The 18,316-nt window shown below is 45.0% G+C and overlaps 6 protein-coding genes across 6 annotated transcripts; 3 read left to right on the top strand and 3 right to left on the bottom strand.

Moving 5' to 3' along the window:
• Positions 1 to 137: 137 nt before the first annotated feature.
• ANOM_006804 (purine-nucleoside phosphorylase) lies at positions 138 to 1,464 on the top strand (the record flags this gene model as incomplete). Its single annotated transcript, XM_015552060.1, has 7 exons — positions 138 to 154; positions 267 to 373; positions 431 to 509; positions 568 to 647; positions 702 to 766; positions 831 to 1,033; positions 1,086 to 1,464. The coding sequence occupies 7 exons, from the start codon at positions 138 to 140 to the stop codon at positions 1,462 to 1,464; spliced, it is 930 nt and encodes a 309-aa protein (XP_015402919.1).
• A 180-nt stretch (positions 1,465 to 1,644) lies between these two features.
• On the bottom strand, positions 1,645 to 2,661 carry ANOM_006803 (Fcf2 domain-containing protein; the record flags this gene model as incomplete). The annotated part of the gene is made up of 3 exons (XM_015552059.1): positions 1,645 to 2,019; positions 2,235 to 2,388; positions 2,474 to 2,661. The coding sequence occupies 3 exons, from the start codon at positions 2,659 to 2,661 to the stop codon at positions 1,645 to 1,647; spliced, it is 717 nt and encodes a 238-aa protein (XP_015402917.1).
• Positions 2,662 to 3,993: 1,332 nt separating this feature from the next.
• Positions 3,994 to 5,077, top strand: hapE (CCAAT-binding factor complex subunit HapE; the record flags this gene model as incomplete). Its single annotated transcript, XM_015552058.1, has 4 exons — positions 3,994 to 4,075; positions 4,196 to 4,209; positions 4,280 to 4,336; positions 4,394 to 5,077. The coding sequence occupies 4 exons, from the start codon at positions 3,994 to 3,996 to the stop codon at positions 5,075 to 5,077; spliced, it is 837 nt and encodes a 278-aa protein (XP_015402918.1).
• A 301-nt stretch (positions 5,078 to 5,378) lies between these two features.
• On the bottom strand, positions 5,379 to 8,195 carry ANOM_006801 (Rab GTPase-binding exocyst subunit SEC15; the record flags this gene model as incomplete). The annotated part of the gene is made up of 9 exons (XM_015552057.1): positions 5,379 to 5,527; positions 5,577 to 5,827; positions 5,886 to 6,335; positions 6,388 to 6,523; positions 6,585 to 6,694; positions 6,744 to 6,845; positions 6,908 to 7,039; positions 7,097 to 8,089; positions 8,145 to 8,195. 9 exons carry the CDS (start codon positions 8,193 to 8,195, stop codon positions 5,449 to 5,451), a joined length of 2,304 nt encoding a protein of 767 aa, XP_015402915.1. The 3' UTR covers positions 5,379 to 5,448.
• Positions 8,196 to 9,588: 1,393 nt separating this feature from the next.
• Positions 9,589 to 12,347, top strand: ANOM_006800 (putative meiosis protein MEI2; the record flags this gene model as incomplete). The annotated part of the gene is made up of 13 exons (XM_015552056.1): positions 9,589 to 9,767; positions 9,828 to 10,209; positions 10,272 to 10,706; positions 10,762 to 11,121; positions 11,181 to 11,216; positions 11,272 to 11,338; positions 11,397 to 11,415; positions 11,475 to 11,505; positions 11,562 to 11,579; positions 11,639 to 11,765; positions 11,818 to 11,897; positions 11,952 to 12,057; positions 12,118 to 12,347. The coding sequence occupies 13 exons, from the start codon at positions 9,589 to 9,591 to the stop codon at positions 12,345 to 12,347; spliced, it is 2,070 nt and encodes a 689-aa protein (XP_015402916.1).
• A 2,398-nt stretch (positions 12,348 to 14,745) lies between these two features.
• On the bottom strand, positions 14,746 to 18,206 carry las21 (mannose-ethanolamine phosphotransferase LAS21; the record flags this gene model as incomplete). The annotated part of the gene is made up of 8 exons (XM_015552055.1): positions 17,977 to 18,206; positions 17,853 to 17,891; positions 16,906 to 17,164; positions 16,806 to 16,850; positions 16,663 to 16,751; positions 16,464 to 16,621; positions 16,272 to 16,399; positions 14,746 to 16,216 (listed from the first exon to the last, which is right to left on the bottom strand). The coding sequence occupies exons 1-8, from the start codon at positions 18,152 to 18,154 to the stop codon at positions 14,746 to 14,748; spliced, it is 2,367 nt and encodes a 788-aa protein (XP_015402907.1). The 5' UTR covers positions 18,155 to 18,206.
• Positions 18,207 to 18,316: the final 110 nt, after the last annotated feature.

The raw sequence follows: 18,316 nt of genomic DNA, 5'->3' as shown, positions 1-18,316 counted from the left end.
ATAGAGAAGGGGGTAGAAAGGAGGGAGAAATAGTGAAGGCTGTCGCACCAGTTACTGAATGATTGGTACACCACCACTTCTTGGCACTGGTCACCCAATTTTTCTATTCCGTACCCAGCTCCAAGATAGATTGACAGATGAAGATTCTGAACTTGTTTGACCGAAGATGACTTGCCCATCAGGAGACTCGTGCTCGCCTGAAAGAGTCCACGAGGCGTTTTCGTTCCTCAGGGAAAATTTACCAGTCTCTTTACAAAATCCTAAAGTTGCAATTGTGTGTGGCTCTGGTTTGGGGGCCTGGCAAATACTATTCGTGATGAGCCACGGGCAGAGTTTGATTATTCTTCTATTCCACATTTCCCACATCTAACAGGTAAGAAACGAGCATGTTCTCTCTACATTGAGTTCAACATACTCATTCACCTGATAGTTCCTGGACATGCAGGCAAACTTATCTTCGGCCTTCTGGATGAACAGGTGCCTGTTGTTTTGATGGTTGGGCGTGCCCAGTAAGTTTCCTAAACGACATGAGAAAAGCCAGTTAACTTACGAATGCGCCCTTGAAAGCTACTACGAGGGTCATTCTATCAACCAAGTGACATTCCCTGTTCGAGTTTTCAAATTGCTGGGGGTGGATACTCTAGTGTGTAAGTTTGCATTCATTTGATATATGCAATTTGGCTAATAACCATTTTTAACAGTGACTAATGCTGCGGGGGGTCTGAATTCAGAGTATGCGGTCGGCGACATTGTATTGTTGAACGATGTGAGTTATTTGTTCCTTTCGCTAGTTCCCAACCCTCCAGATTCCATTTGACATAGGCATTTAGCATATCTTCCTGGCCGGTTTGGCAGGCACTCATCCACTCAGAGGAGCGAACGCCGAAGAGTTTGGTCCTCGCTTTCCCCCTTTGTCAGATGCTTACGACCTCGGGCTCCGACGTCATGTGCATACAGCTTGGGGAGAGGTGATGCAGGCAGAAAGCCAACGAAGGCTGCATGAAGGTGTGTATGCTTTTGTTGGAGGACCCAGGTAAGTACCAAGGTTGTACAATTGCAAGGCATTGTCTTCTAAAGCAATCCAGTTACGAAACAAGGGCCGAATGCCGCATGCTTCATAAACTCGGCGCAGACGTGGTTGGCATGTCAACTGTACCAGAAATTGTTGTCGCCAGACACTGTGGCATCAGAGTCCTAGCACTTAGTTTGGTAACAAACTGTGCTGTTCTCTCTCCCGTTCCTCGTGGAGACGATCGTCTTTTACAGGGAAAGGGCGTCGAAGAGCTGGGTGCTATTCTGCAGGAGGGCAAAGCAAACCATGAGGAAGTTCTCGAGGCTGGCCGTTCAGCAGCCATCGATATGCAGGTCCGCACCCAGATGATACCTCTGTCATGCTTGATTGAAACTAACGCCTACCAGAGGGTTGTAGTCCGAACCATATTGGGCGCATACAAGGGCGATTAGTATGTGCGACCGCACTTTGGATGGCTCGGAGTGAGATGACGGGCAATTGCTCAGAATCGCCCAATTCATCGCGAACCGTTAATTTAGCCCCCTGCCTAAAAGCATACCAAGAATGGCTCGGGAGATATCCTTACAGTATCATGGTTTCAAGAGCCGTCCATGTAAGAATGGCATCAGCCTTCACTTGCCTTTTGAGCTTCTCTTGGCTTGCAGATGCTTGTAAAAGGATTTCTTGCCGCTCTGCTTGCTGGTCTGTATTTCTCTGTATTTAGACTCAAACCGCCTGTTGTGTCGCTCTTGGTCTAGTACTTCTTCCACGAAAGTCCTCTTGCGATCTTTCTTGGCAATGCGACCACTGAAGAACTCAGTTGGACCTTCAATAATGGTTCCCACTTGAGAATACTTAGGCGGCTGTGCTTTTCCATTTTCTTTCTTGTAGTGTCTTTTAGGATCTAATACCGACCGCATTCTGAGAAGTTGTAAATCCCTTTTGAATTCTGGTGTCAATTCTGTCTGGGGAAGGTCGAACCAGTTGCTGCCAGCTGTAGGTTTATCCTATACAGTCATATTGTTAACTTCCAACCCAGCCTGAATGATTTAGAATGACAGTTGTTTGACAAGAATGCTCAGAGTAACTATGAAAATTTGGCTCTCATTGGTACAGCGCAGCCCAGTACGGACTGTTGAAGCTGTATCAAGCGCTTAAGCGAAGGGATAATTTTCCTCATAGCAACAACATAATAGGGACTCATGAAAATTGGGTGTTTTACCTTTTTCACTTTCGGTTGTTTGGGCTCCTTGTAGCCAAGACCATCATGTGCATCCTGCGCGCTCTTCAGGACGCGTGTGGTATCGATCGTTGTAAAATCATCCTTCTGTAGGAGGTAAGGCTGCAGAGCACGATCTGAGCATAACCTAGGAATACTTTTCTTACATATCAGCTGTGATTCTGGCCACATACTAGTTGTTTGCAAGGTGCTCAAGATATGTTCTAGTAAGCTCTACATACCTTAACAAAGTGTGCTGAGGCTGATTGCCAGATACCTCTCTGGTATCAGGGCGATTAGTGGAATTCACATCTTGAGCACGTAGTCGGCCTTCCGCCTCAAAAAGCAGCTCCTCAATATCATGGTCTGTGATATCAACTTGATCATGACCGTTGTTGGCTCCAACTTCACCACATATTGTTTGAGTCATGTCCTCCAGTTCTAGAAGGAGTGTGTGGGAAACAACCGAGATGCTGGTTATGTGGGCTTTGAAAGGGGAAGAAATAAAATAGGGAAAGAAAAGAAGAGACTGAAATTTTCCAAGGGCGCTTATATAGGCGGTAGCTGACTAGTCTCTTATTGTCTGCACAATTTTCTTGTGTGGGGCTACTCGGCGGTAACCAACCTAGCACTAACTAGGTAAGCGCCTCAATTATCGAACCATCCATGACAGACTATGGTAGCTGGAACTTGGTGGAGGTCTTGAGTTCGGGGGAGAATGACCTCTAGTTTTTCTAATCTGTAGAGTATATAAGCAGACTACATCATGTTGTTATCAGCCTTCCATGTCTCCTCCATGCTAGGCGCTCTTTTGTGTCGCTTGGAGCTACATTCAAGAGAGCTATTGCTTTTTCTTTCTTCTTGGTTTCTCTTTTCCGTGTATCTTCTATCTGGCTGGCCTCTTGCAGGGGTAGGAATCCAGTCTTTGTTCATCCTTATATATCGTGTGTAGAGGCAAGAATGGACATTTACATATATATTTGCAGTTGTTTAACCTAAGTTATCAATACCCACGTCATACGATTCTTAGCATTCAGGAATAGAAGATGTTGTGTTCTCAAAACACGGGGTGCTCCGTACATATATGTATATATAAGTTGTGCCATTTCTTCACGCGATAGACCATACAGTATGGTATGTACAGTGGCCTGTGACTGCAGAGGTAGAGCTATAATACACTACAAAATATGTGGTTTAATATACAAGATCAAATTGTTAATCCTCATAGTTTGGGCAGGTGTAAGAATACGAGTTAAACTGTATCACTACCGATATAATAAATCTCTGTGCAGAGTAATAATATAGAGCAGCAACTTATTTACCCATTGTGTTTTCCCTTCCTCGTTGCTGTTTTCAAGCTATCGTTGGTGGTGACGGATTCCCCGCGTTGAGGTGCTTCCAAGACGTCACGCTTAGCGGGCGCTTGCCTTACGCGCTACTTTCCGCTGCTCAGGCTGAACAGTACCACGCGCAACCCATCTTGTTGTCCCAATCCAAAACAACAGGACCACCCAGCAGCCGCCTCTTCTGATTCATTCAATTGCTCCTCTCCTATACAGCCTCTCTGAAGCTCCGGGATAATAAATTTATTTGGCTAAGACTCTGCAGCAGATTCAAATTCCATCTGTTCATCGTCATACCCGTTGGCTCGACAATCTCACCAAAGCAGACTCCCCCACCATATCCGATACCACATAGCCCGGAATATATCGTTAGTGCATGCCTGTGGCCGGCCAAACTTTCTATCCAAGATTCTATAACCATGGACCAAACCGCCCAAGGTGCTAGCCAGCAGCAGGGCAGACAGCAACCTGTCTATGATACTAGAAACGGTGGACACTATGGTAATCATCCCTCAAAACCTTCGGGTCTTCTATTCCCCCTTCTTCTCTCCTTGAGAACATTTCCCTTTACTCTATACCAAAAGGCGCCTTAGCAAACACTAGGCTAACATGGATATTCAGGTGCCAGCGCAGCGGTATGTTCTGCCTACGAGGATCGTAGATGCACTTATCAAGTCTGTAGTTGCCTGACTCGTCGTGTATTAGCTTTCTGCACAGGGATATGCGCCTGTAGCTGAGCTTTATACGGGTACTTGGGCGAATGTGGGTATTATTTCATTCAGGTAGATGGCTCCGAAAGAGGGTACTAATGTGAACCAGGTCAACCAAGGCTTGCAAGGCACGGCTCGTGATATTCTGACAACGTATTGGCAGCATATCATCAACCATCTCGAATCAGACAACCATGATTATAAAATCCATCAATTGCCATTAGCGCGTATCAAGAAGGTCATGAAAGCTGATCCAGAGGTGAAAATGATTTCAGCCGAGGCACCAATCCTCTTTGCTAAAGGTTGTGATATTTTCATTACCGAGCTGACTATGCGAGCTTGGATACACGCCGAGGACAACAAGCGGCGCACTCTGCAGAGATCAGATATTGCTGCAGCTCTCTCAAAATCTGACATGTTCGATTTTCTCATTGACATAGTTCCCCGTGAGGAGGCCACGTCGCACGCAAAGCGATCGAGTCAGGCAGCAGGTGCACCAACTGGGGCTCCTGGGCCTGCAGGCGCTGCAGGACAACTTCCACCATCTCAACACGGAGTGCAGCACCCCTCACATCACATGGCACCACCCGACTACAGCTTGGGTCAACATGGTCTTCAAGACCAAGAATATCGTCAACCAGCTATGTATGCGGGACCTGTGCAATCAGATCCAACTGCAGCATATGGTCAGCCGCAATCTCAAATGTTCGAAGGAATGTATGCCGCTTACCCGCACTTACCGCCGCAGCAGGTATGTCCAAGACCATCTCATATTCACATTTCTGTGGGATAATTCACCGTAGAGTTATCTTTGCTTGTCGAATTATGTCCGGCTAATCATAACTTCTGGCTTCAAAGTGATCGGGTGCGCGATGCGATCGTACATTACCCAGTTGGTTTTTTGTAGTTCCTTATTTGCGAGACTTGGGCTTTGATCTTCATAATGGAGTTCTTCTTTTTCGTGATAGGCTGGTGATATCTATCAGTCTAACTGGTGGAAAGGATACGGTAACGTAATTATTTGGTGTCGTCAGACTCCAGATGCACCATAAACTATTTCATCTTCGATACTCGTTGAAATGAGCTATGTGTTTACATTTCCTCATATCCTACATCCCGCACTTGCTTTAATAAGGGCCTACACAAACCTAGTCACGGCCCTGTCTAGGATTTCTTTCCGAATCTCGAAGAAAGTGTCGTAAATTTGTCAGTCTTCACGGGACTTTGAATAGAGCGAATCACCCTTCTATAGGTTAGTATGTCCGGCTATTATGGGTTCTCTGAAAACATACTTTTCCAGGAGGACTGGGCCGTTGATGGCGTCCACGCGACCATACTTCTTATTCCGAGTAGAAATATCATAGAACTCATCAGTATTATCCGCCTGCATCAACTGCACAGTTTGCTGGAGTTCATCGAGGTTTTCCCGAAGGATAGGCACACCAAGACTATCGACAAAGTGATAGAGATATTCAACGTCCTTTGCAAGGGCCATGACACCATTCGGGTTGATCTTCTTTACATCTGCGGCAAGGGGGAGCGCCTAAGACGAAAGGTTAGCAGAGCCCAAGACTATGATTCAGGCTTCCTCAATTGCGTACAAGAATCATATTTGCTGCATGGCTAAGAGCATCAAAGTAAATAAGCTCCTTGATCTCAGTAGGGAGCCCGAGTAATGTCGAATTCATTATATTGGATAAGAACCGAGTCAGAGTTTGCATGTAGTTGCTCGGCTCTGTAGGCGGAACTAGAGCCATCCAGTCATATTCCGCGGTTTCAATGAGGTCGTCAATCTTGGAGTTGACCACCTCAAAGATACGCTTCTCTGCCGCCTTTTTATTGCTCCTGAACTTTTCGGTGGCTTTAAGAGTTATGGGACCACCCGTGGAATTATGTGATCTCGCTGCTGCAAGGAGGCTTTCGAGTTCATGACAAGCGAGCTCAAAATGCTCCAGATTAATGAGTATCTGAACGATCTGCCCCAAATATTGAGAAGCAAGGCGCTCAACCAACGTATCACAAACTCTGCTTGAAAGAAGTTCATCGAGTGCCTAGACATGTTTAGTGAGTATCATTTGCGGCGCTTACCTATGTTAGACTTACATCTTTAAGAGATTCGTCGATGACATTTGAGTGGGAGAAATCGTCGTTGGCAAAGAAATAGAATTGATTCAGGAAATTCCGGATGTCAATGCAACATAAGGGATACATCTGAGAAAAAGGCAAGACACACGGGAAACTAGAATAACGAGTTAGTGTCGATGAATCAAAATTAATGAGGATCAAGTATATCAATGTACGTTTGCTCTTCCCGTGGTTTCTCGGGTGTGTACCAGCTAACATTGAGTACTTTGTCAAACTCCTCCAGCGTCTGGATGGGCATAGGCATATAATCATCTGTGGATACAATCTTCGATGACTTTAGTACAACGACAAGTATTTAGGGCGGAAGAATATACCTCTTGAAAATCGTCACTGAACCTCTTCTTGAGCAATTCGGCATACTTCTTGAAGAGAGTGAGCAAGAAGTTGTCAAAGACACCAACAGGGAAACCCCAACTCTACATTCAATAAAGTTAGTGTCATCAGTTAGTGGGGTGAATGAGTCAGAAGGATGGCAGACATTCATTGTTTGCATGAACAGTGCAATAAGATTCTTGATCTTCAACAAACTCTCGGCATTATCGACTTCGGGGAGAGCCTTTAATATCAGGTTCACAGCTGTTTGGCACATAGAATCCCAGAGTTCATCTACCTATTAAATCTTGTTAGATTCATAACTCATAAGGCACGTATAAAGGTTAGTGCTCACATCGACTGGAGATCGCAAGTCCGGCACTCTCTTCATTGTAGATCGTTCAACAATCGCAAATCCAGCCATTTCTTCGAGTAGATTATGTAGGCTTGCGCCATCCTCATCAATAAGAGTTACTGATGCAGGTATCAATAACTCCTTTTGTCGACGACGTGTATTGGCATACTCAATCCTAAACTTATCCATATGTCCAAGGGACTGGTGAATGTGTAAGCATTCAAACAGTGGTGTGAAGTCGACTTGTAGTTCATCGTTCTGTAGGAGGTCATATTCCTCATGTTCATCAGAAACAAGCTCGATGGCGGAATTTAGTTTAAAATGGCCAAGAAATGGTGTTATGTCGGCTCTCTCCTTCTGCCTCGTTTTACGGAGGTCTGTATGATACAAGGCGATTTCCCCCAGATACTGTGACATCTCCCGAATTCTGTACAGCCAAGTGTTTAGATCAGACATCACTGCCTCAGCTATGGCCTTTTGAGTGGCTGGCACTGAGCGCTGAATCATGTCTGCAATTTTGTACTTGGTCACACCCTTGAGGTGAACATTTTGGAGCTCATCAAGGGCTCGAAGGGCAGCATAATGGTTTTTCCTCGCTAATAAATCATGGATTTGGTTTGCGAGGCGGAGAACCTCCAGGCAATCCTGAATAGCACGCGAGGTTTCATCAATATTTTGACGGTGGCTTCGTGATTCAACCAGAGCTCTCTTCTGCTCAGCTAGCTTTTCAGTACTAGCTTGGATGGATTGATTTAGGTCCAAAATTTCGGCTGTTAGGCTCACAGTACCTTCTCTAATACGGAGGAGTTGATTGACAGATGTAACGAATTCTTGATGATTGGTGTTGCAGATGGTTTCTATTTCAGCTTCCTTATCGCTGGCAAACCTAGACAAGGACTGTAGTAGCTGTGGAGTTCGATTTCCCACACTATATTCCTTTATTGAAGGAATCAACTGGTCAAGATAATCTGTATCTGAAGGTGATATGATAATCTGAGAAGTCCAGACAAATTAGAGTAGTCACCAACTTTCTTTTTCTGACTCTGACCTGATTCAAGACATATGCAGATTCATTGCGAGAAGAAACCATAGAAGGCATGATGATAGCTTAATTTAGGTATCAAGCTTTTGAAGCATTGGTGGAAAGTAATGTGCAGAGAAGTGAATGACTGCAGTATAGGATTGCTTCATTGCAGATAACCCAGTTGAATTGCTGTCTGTACTTTGGTACTTCCGTCCGTAATTTACTATACCTATTAAGACAAGGCATGTGGATACTACCTTGCTTGCTCTAGCTCCCTAGTACGAATAACTTAGCCTTACTGCTTATGGTATAGTGCAATTACTCCCGTCAAGCCTTACTGTTTTCTAAGTGCTGGACAGACTAGTGGGGTGTTAGCTCCGACAGAGAGTAAACTTGGTGGTACTGTACATACATAAATGTGGTACTACTAGTGGTGCATCGAAAGATCTGGTACCCTTTTTCTTATTCTTCTTAGTACATCCCTCGGCCCCTACTTACCATTTTACTAGCTGTTATAGTTGTGACCTTTCTGTAGTGTTCCATAGACTAAATGACTGGTATTTCCCGCTTTTTCATTTGAAACAAAGATCTACCACGAACATATTTGCAAAAGAAGATTGTGAGCCAAATACAACCAGATGGCCAAAGAATTCGTATATAGATCACCATTTGCAAGATTTCAACTACACTTCCTTCTCAGGGCTTCTCTTAACTTTATTTCTTTTAGTGCTTTCACTCTCCAGTCTGAGGTTTAGAAGGCCATGTTGTATATACTTTGAGAAGGAGGTGAAAGGGATTGTTTCTCCAAGTAAAAGGTATCATCACCTTCATAGTAAGTCAGGCGTTCGCATTTTCTGGCGTATCTCAGATTGTGTAGTAGGTACATCAGGATTTGCCTTTATTGAATTGTTCACTGACTCCCACTACCAAGCAAAACTTGCATTTAGGATAGCATGCCCCCCAATATGAGAGTGCACGAATCACTCGCTTCCTACTATTGGCCATTATCCTGAGGCTAAGTTACTGTTTTCCATCTTTACACCGTAGCCTGTACAAAATTCTTCTACACATAGTGTCTACTGAATACTAGTAGTTTGCACTGGCCATCTATGTAATCAAAGATACTAGTATATGCGGCGTACTTCCAAATTAAGAATGTGAACTTCCGGCTGGCTTCCCCATACTTGATTTCCTCTACCATATGTTCTGTCGTCATTTTACCCTCCAGTACTCCTTAGCTGTTTCTCTTGGAGACAGGGTGCAATTTTGTGTTTGCCTTCCTCCTACCTCTGTCTAAGTATTTCTTTTCAATGCCTTACACATCCCATCTCACGTAACAAGGTTACAGATCGATCTCATTGTTCTTTGTTGTTCTTTGCCTATTCTCTCACATATTGTGTTAGATCAAGTGTGTCTCCAAAGAAAACAAAAAGAAATATAAGATATTTTACAACGATAGCCGCGTGAGATGAAGGCGAACGAGTCTCCTCGTGGTATGAGTAGCCCTTGCTCCACAAGTGGGATAGCTTCTCCAAATGGATCCCCTGATACTAAACTCACGGCTTTTTCGCCGGAGGATGTCCGATCCAAAGGCCGCCCTGGGTCCAGAGCCCATGGTCCAGTAAGCGACGCAGGGCTCCGGAAACTGTATTCGATGCAAGTAGAGATCAGTCATAGTATTTGGCCTAGATTTACTAACCTACTTAGGGCCGCATCCGATCCATTCCTGGTGCCGACAAGTACATCCAGAGTGCAACTTTCACCGACTGCAGCGGCTTTTACGCCGGTTGGGATGGCAGATACTGTGACTAATGGCAACCTGGCCCAGTCCATGACCCGTGCCCTCTCCAGTGCTAGCTATCTGGCTGTTGACTCTATTGCCGAAGTAAATGGAACATGCAGCGGGCTTGTAAACCCCTTTGACCAGGGTTCATTGAACTACGGGACCATTGGAAGTGCTCGAGGGTTTAGGAGCCTATCGTCCGGTCCAGTCCTCGAGAAATTTGATTCTGAGCGGCGCAGTCGTGCTCTTGTTATTGAGAATGTCCCGACTAACCTTACATACATGGCGCTGGCTGGGTTTTTTAACGTAAGTTGGTGAAAATATGCCCAGCAGCAGAGTGAAGAGAGACCGTTGCTAACCTGGAGAAGCGGCGTGAATTTGGTACTCTTAAAGGCCCTGTACTCACGGAGCTTAGCTCCATGGGAAAGGTATATGTTTCTTTCACTGATAGCCGTGAAGCAAAAAAGGCGATTGAGAAAATCCGACTTCTTCGACCTGAATGGCGCGTGTTCCCTCTTACAGCCAAGGAATATGTACAGCATACAGAGCCGTCCCTTCTGTCCGATGTTTCTGATTATGAAGGCCAATTACTTGTGACTGTCTATTATGATTCCCGAAACCCTACCTTGAATCAGCACACGGTTACCCGCTCAATCGAAACGATCGTCACAACTTTCGGTGACATGAAAGCCTTCACTCCCTTGCCCACTGGCCAAGAGGACATTAGCGAGTTCCATCTCGAGTTCTTTAATACCCGGGATGCGGAAAATGTCATGACTACACTCAACGGAAGCTCGGTCGAGGTGAACTAACGCATCCCAATTCCCAGAATGCGAAGAACTAACGCTATGTCAAAAGGAGTGTATTCTTGAGGTTTCGTCTTTCAAGCCGGATATTGAGGATAAGCCACGCCATCCCCTTCCTAGTCCGTCTCCTGCAAGAGATGGGTTATTCCGATATGAAACACCGTGCCCCAAGAATGCCGCTTGGACCCCGAGCCGTCCGAACCGCTCCCTTTTTATGGAGCTCAGCCCTACCGGGCGCTCGACAGTACCTCCTGGTGAGCACGCTGGTCTCATGGATTGGATGTCTAGGGCAGGTGAAGGAGTCTTGCTTTCTCCCCGTCGTGACATTAGCCGTTTCCCTGAATTGCGCGTAAGTAATCAGAACGCGGTAGACATCGAACGGATTCGCCTCGGTCTTGATGTCCGGACTACGGTATGTATCAACCCTGAAATATGTTGATGTTCACTGCATAACCATAGTGTTGTGGGTAGATAATGCTCCGTAATATTCCGAATAAAATAGATCAGGTAAGCTCAAATTGAACAAACTTGGGGAGGCAAATATGCAGTCTAATATGACTAGACTATGCTCAAGGCTATTGTTGATGAAACAAGCCGTGGAAAGTACGACTTTATGTACTTACGTATTGGTAAGAGATCATGGCTAGCGCACGACTTTCTGCATAAAAAGCTGACTTCTAAATGAAGACTTTGCGAATAACTGCAAGTATGTTAGACCTCAGCCATACAGCCTTATATTCTGCCATACTGACATGCTTATCCTAGCGTCGGGTATGCCTTCATAAATTTTGAGGATGTAAGACACTTACGATACTCTCCACGCATGATTTACCACCTCTAACGTTATAATAGCCGATTGATATTATCGATGTCAGTGCTAGGCCGGACGAGATTTGAGCATCTTGTGCACATCACTCACTGTTTTCTAGTTTGTAAATGTGCGAGCTGGGCGCACCTGGCAAGAATCCCTAGTACCTAGTAGGAAGGCCACGGTGTTAACGAGGTCCTACAGGAATTGCTTTAATAGCGACAAAGTTGCCGAGGTATCATACGCCAGTGAGTCATGAGTTATCTACAAGGAGTATATAGTCATCTGAGCTTTAAACAGCAATCCAAGGAAAGGATTGTCTAGTACAAAAATTTCGGAACAGCTCCGTCATGCTCGAGCATCCGTCCTTTCGTCCAAAGGTTTGCGGTGTATGCTTAGAGACATAGAAAGTGAAACTGACACCTGGGATCTAGATTTTTCATACCGGCAGTGGACATCTTGCTGGCACTGAGGATCGCTTCCCAGGACCAGATAACCCATCAAAAATGCGTCGCAGTATCGAGAATGCTGAGCATGTCGGTTAGTACGATATATGGGGGCAGTATAGAAATACCATTAACCTGATGTTGTATTCTATAGGTTTGTTTGCTCCCCGAGTCGGTCAGCAATATCGGGATGAGCAGCGTCGCCGTCGCTCGCAATTTGACCGCGGAACAACTGCTGCAGAAAGAGAAATCGTGTATGTTCGGACGCTCACCCCAAAGCATTCTTCTGGTGTTGGCAGCGGTCTAAGGAGTGCCCCTTGCACCTACCCTGCCATGAAAATGTGGTACGATCCGACTATGGACCGTGGTCCTAGGACCTCTTGATTTGGTACACTCTCCAGTGGCTTTTGTGAAGTGTATACTCTGACTTGGTGATTGAAAAAGAAAGGCAAATGATAAAATTAAAAGAGAGAGAGAGAAAGGAGAGAGAATAGGAAGGGGGAAAAATAAGAGGAAGAAGAGCTAGTTGACAGTGAGTATGTGTATGGAGATCTGTTCGCATATGTCTGATTTGCGGCCTGTTGCGCAAAAAAGGGAATTATCATTACTCTCCAGGCTATCCCGCATCATCCCCTCTACTATTCACCTTTACTCGTCTCATGTGTCCCATATCCTTCTTAGTACAAAGTTAACTTGGAGAGACAACCGACGTTTTTGACCCGCAGGAGAAAAACATTCTATGCCCTGGTAGGCTAGGATGTGGTGTCTCGGTTTGAGTCTGAATGTTGGGTTTATCTCCCTTGGAAGCCTTTCTCTGAGAGATTCAGGTCCTTCCCATGCTCTTGAACGTTACAAAGTTTATTCAAGGTTAATCAGAAAATCTACAAACCAAAGGTGAAGCTAAGTAAGGTATTTACATTGAGAAGTGCCTATGCATTGTAAACATAGTACTACTAATTACATGGCCTTAGCCAGAGATGTGTCTAGACTTTGGATATCGAAAATATTGGGAGTATGTACATTTATTCAGGTACGGAGGATTCTGGATTCTATTCGTAACAGTGCCCCACCGGCACTTACTCCGTATTCGCCCGAGTATCCCATATGAAAACTACCCGTGAACTAAAAATCTTATGTCCAACAACGCACTGTAGGTATCCCAAGGAGAAAACACACACACGCACACACAAAAAGAAAGACAAAACTAAAAAAGAATTGATTTGGTCTAAGAACTGGCATATAACTGCAAACATCACGAGCCAAATAATCCGCCACCTTTCGAAATCCCGTCTCTCAAAAAGAGCAAGGTCCGAAGAAAGGGGGGTGGTCTGGCGCCCTTCAGTTGTGTGTGAGTTTACCTACTGTGTCAAGTTGTATAATCGAAATGGATGCAGAGAAGATTTATGCCGAGCATTCCATACTTAAATTGGTATACCACCGCAATAAGAATCAACATAAGAGAACCAAATGGTGGAAATGGTTGTCAGTATTAAAACGTACCACCTGGAACCTCGCGCGATCTCTTGACTGTATACAATCACCTAGCGGAGCGGCAGACTCCCCTGATCGATACATACAGTGTCTTGCGAATCATATTCTTCCAAGATGTTACCTGTGAGTTCTATGAAAGAATACATGTCACGTGAACACAGTCACTAATGAATGATAAATTAGGACCTTCTCGACAGTTGTGGCTGATGGGCAGTTTTCTACTCTTGGGGCAGTGTTGTTAGGCACATTGGCTCGCCTTGCGAAATCCACAGGAATTGACAAAGAAATGAAGCTTGCAGCTCAGACAGAAACCCCCAAGGCCGCTTCTTCACACGCTAGGATCGACGGTCCAGAGGATGTCGGAGAGGTTCTGTCTCGAAATAACAATTTGTCAGGTCTCGGAGGATTTCTAAAAATGCCTTGTTCAAAGGCAGAAGAATGCCCGAAGTCCAGCCTGAAGAAATGGAACAAAATCACGGATACCGCCGTAAATCAGAGTAAAAACAAGAAGAGGAGGAAGAAAAAGGATGCCATTGACGACCTTTTCGATAGTCTCTTGTAGTTCTTTTTCTTACAATCTGTCAGCGCCCGTTTTCTGTTGTCAATGACTCATAATAGTCACCATTGGAAGCACCGAGCGGATTCATAGCTGTTTGACAATTATGATTCTCTGTGAATAATAACGCAGAGAGCTCATCTCTTTATAAATAAGCGCCAATCGATCTCTCCTAGTACATTTACCACAATGTGGTTGATCATCGCCCATGCCATAGTGTAAAGGTATTTCGGGGAGAAGACCGTCCAGATAAAAAGATGTGTCCTTAAAATTGTACACGCCGCCATCACTGACATTAACATTGTTGTCAAATGAAAAGTCAGCATGGTTATATGCGCCTCCTTTTCTTCCCGACTCTGCGGGGAACGGAGCAGCCTACTGGCTGAGACCCACCATATTGGGGCGGCCCAGTTGCTGATGAATGTCAAGCACCGACGATAACAACATTGTAGGCACCGATACCATTATATGCATTTGAAAGGTCAACTGACGAGATAGCATTTGAGCCTCCAAATGCGTAAAAGGTCACATATTGCATGAGCAGAGAGGTTATGGTTTGTTCCACGGTTGATAAACGCATCGATGCGATGATGGTGATTTGTAATCTAAAAATTAGAAAAGCAGGTATGTTCGTCACTCTCGATTGCATCAGTAAGAAAAGTGTGAGAGTCTCGTGAAATATTGTGCTTGTTGGCCCTTTTTTTCTGTCAGAATCATTCGGTAAGGTCTTTGAGATCAATACTTGCCAGTGCCCTTGTGAATCGATCCCCGGGCTTTTCCGACATACATGGAGTATATCATGAGAAGAGATATTCCACAAAGAACCATTCTTGCATGATAAAGCAGGTGCATTCCATCAGCTACCATGGCCACGGGCTGCAAGAAGGAGTTACCGAGAAGTTCGGGAGAGTCGGATGCCGCCAATGATAACTTGAAAAGAAAGGCTGCCAGCGTCACCACACAACTAATAAAACGCCAAAGCATTGATGCAGGAAGGTCGAAGAGAAGGTGCAAACAAGTATCAGCGTATGTCAGAATCACCAAGGCCCACAAAGTATGCTGATGGGAAGGAAAAAAGGACCCGGTAATGTCCGGCTGAGCAGCAAATTTTTGGCCTGTCTGATTCCATCTTCGCAGAACTCGATAAGACACTGCTAGCGTAGCTGCACCAAACCTGGGAAGTGAGGGTACAAATGGCCAGTATCCTTCCGCTGGACCAGATTTTTGGATTGACTTGCGATGGAAGTAACCAGCATATTTAAGATGTAGGTAAACCACCCATCCCATCGATACCCAGTACCAGAACTGCTGTTCTTCTTCCACGTAGCTACTTGCAAACATCATGGTACTATAACTTAGGATGCTAAATCCCAAAAATATTCCTGCCGGCGCGAAGTTCACTAGCAGCCTTTTGACTGGGAAAAAGGTAAGTGAGATAGCAAAGCCGGCAATGGAAAGCCCGATATAGAGCCTTAAAAGGTTATAATCACTCGCAGCTCTGCTCATAAGTCCCTGGGCACTCCTCAAAAACAGTAGAAGAGCAGACTCGACCTCTGAAGAGGCTCCACGATCGTAATCAGCACCCGATCTATTGAGTAGTTCAAGCACTCGGAACCAAGCGCACTGAACACGCTCAATATCGGTCAATGATTGAGAGCTACAATTAGCAGGCATCAAATTAAATTCAAAACTGTAACTCGGAAACGATCCTTTAACGGTTTTCAGCAACTGCTTGGCGTTTTCGAGCAGCATATGAATCCTGTGCGGTCCTGATGTCGAGATCAGGGGTGATGACTTAGCTTTTTTGTTTAGTCCGAATGATAAGAGATCCTTACCGTAATCCCACATCACAAGAAGCTCTGGGATAAAGACACCTAGGCTATTCAAGGGAATCGGCAAGCCTAGCAGCCCCGCCAGTGTCGGTGTGATATCTGTCTGTTCAACAGTATGGTAATATTGCAGGTCACTGAATTCTTCCGTTGGACTATCGTTTCGAGTTTCGAGTCGCTGAAATTTAGGCGATATGAAAAGCAGAGCCGGTGATGTTTCGCCCACAGATGAACCACCATGATTCCCAGCATCGTTCATCCCATGGTCACCACATAATACAAAGAGGGTGGTTTCAAGATGTTTCTCTTGCTCCAGAGCTGTGTACACCATGTTAACAACAGAATCCATCTCATGTTGCTTTGCTATCATGTATGGGCTAGAGATGTGTCAGGAGAATGTTACAAAATACAATAGTGGCTGTAGCACCTTACCTATTAGGTCCAGCTTTGTGTCCTATATGGTCAAGACCAAGGAAGTGCATTATCAAAGCTGACCAGTCATCTTGCAAGAGTTCACTGGGGATGTGACGAGTCACATTATTGTCTACCTCTGTGAAGTCCTACAACGATGCTTAGCTCTGCCTATGACTGCAAGTCTAGAAATGTCACTTGGAGTGTACTGACCGAAACAAAGAAGCTCGTAGTCCCATCAGCCCTGTGAAACATCCCAGGAAATAACTTCAGCCAAGTGTCATCCCCATACATGACCATTTTACCACCTTTTGCTTTCAATTGTGCTAACCATGTATCTTGGTGCGTGAGAGTCGCCGAGGTATCAGCCTCTGCAATGTTAAGTATCACATCAAGAAATGACGGCACGGACCTGTTGTTATGGCTTTCAGCCGGGGCATTGTGACAGTCGGAGCGCTAGCATAGGCAGTGAATGGGAGAGCAGCGCCTGACCGAATTAAGCTATGGAGTTCTTGTTAGTGTGTGTGGTTGAATGAGAATCCCGATCCTTCTAACCTTTGAGTGAACAGAAACCCAGAGTTTTGGGAATAAACAAAATCGCTAGTATGAAAGTTAGCCTGAAGTACCGGGATCTCAGTGATGTTTGCGATCGTACCTCCGCAATGCATCGACTACCATAAAGACAACTTTGTCGAATACGCCCGGCGGAATTTGACTGTTATTGGTGTGTTCATTTGTTGCAAAGCCCGGGAGCAAATTCTTATAAGGGAAAAAGCCAGAGGAAAAGACGAGAATCGATATGGGGACGAGTATGTTGGCGATGAGTATCGTCCACTTCGATGTCGCAACCTTCATAGCTATTTCTCGGTGGCAGAAGCCACAAGCTGGAGCAATTTCAAGCAAGTTATGTTGGCCTATACCGTACCCAAGCTGGCATGTCCAGATCTGTTACACTGTCCATGTAGTTAAACTCAAGCAAATAGTGTCAACATCATTAGGGGTATACTTCGATCGGGCTACTGTATACAAAACTACCTATATTCATCACACCGCCTTCTGTTTGAGGATGTGCATTTATCCCATGTGCGGCATTCCGTGTTGCCGTGTTGGCCAAGTTCCCGACACAAGATGAGGAGCTACGAACGCCTCTGGACTACAGAACGGTACAAAGTAGAGGCTATATAAATATAAGTCGGAGACATTCTAGCCTCGTCTGACCCCCTTGTTCGGAGGCGGGAATATTTACCCCAAATTCGATGGGACCCCCTGGTGACGCTGTTGGTGTCATAAATTCTAATTGTTATTGATCATAACTGAAACACGATGAGAGGATGTTGTAGATAACCCCGAACGCCAATCTAGTGTTTATAAACAAATGGTGCCTAAAACTTTTACCTCCTCTTCGGGCCCTTATTCTTGGACTGGTGTGGACGGAACACAATGGACGAGCGATTCTTTCTGTTGCTGTGGCGTTTATGAATCCGCCCTCCTTTGTGAGAGCGACTCTGAGTAGTTTTAATGGAGCCGTTATCAATGTCCATATCTAGAGAGTGAGACTTTAATATGCAGAAAAACTGACTAGAGGCCGTGTGTGAGACTGACCTTCATTTGGTTGTAATATCTTAGTCTCTTCCTGGCGATCTGTATAGCACAATGACTTTGTGAGTTCCTCGCGAGATACAAGGGTACTTAGATACACACGAAAGAAATTGGAGGGGGAACCTACCCTTCATGTCCAGTGCCGTATCTAACTTTTCTTCATTACTTGGTTTTGGCTGGGAGGCAAGTTCTTGCAGTTTAGCTGAGAGCCTTTCAGTTCGCGCATCAACAACTGGCCCAAAGACTGTGGCTCGCAGTTTCGCTCTATTGCGCTTTTGGACACTCGCTCGGACACTCTTTGCCATGTCGATGGTAGAAAAAAGGAAAGAGGAATAAGATACTGAGATAAACGCGTTATCCTCAATTATAAGACGAAGCAGAGAATGGCTCTGTGAATGTGGTCAGTCTTTCACTTTTCATGGTCGGTCTTTCCTAAGTTCAAGGTTTTTTGTTTTTTTTTCCCCTTC

This window comes from Aspergillus nomiae, assembly GCF_001204775.2.
Source record: "Aspergillus nomiae NRRL 13137 chromosome Unknown contig00389, whole genome shotgun sequence".
In the NCBI taxonomy this organism is placed as follows: domain Eukaryota; kingdom Fungi; phylum Ascomycota; class Eurotiomycetes; order Eurotiales; family Aspergillaceae; genus Aspergillus; species Aspergillus nomiae.
This window is presented reverse-complemented; position numbering and strand designations above follow the sequence as displayed.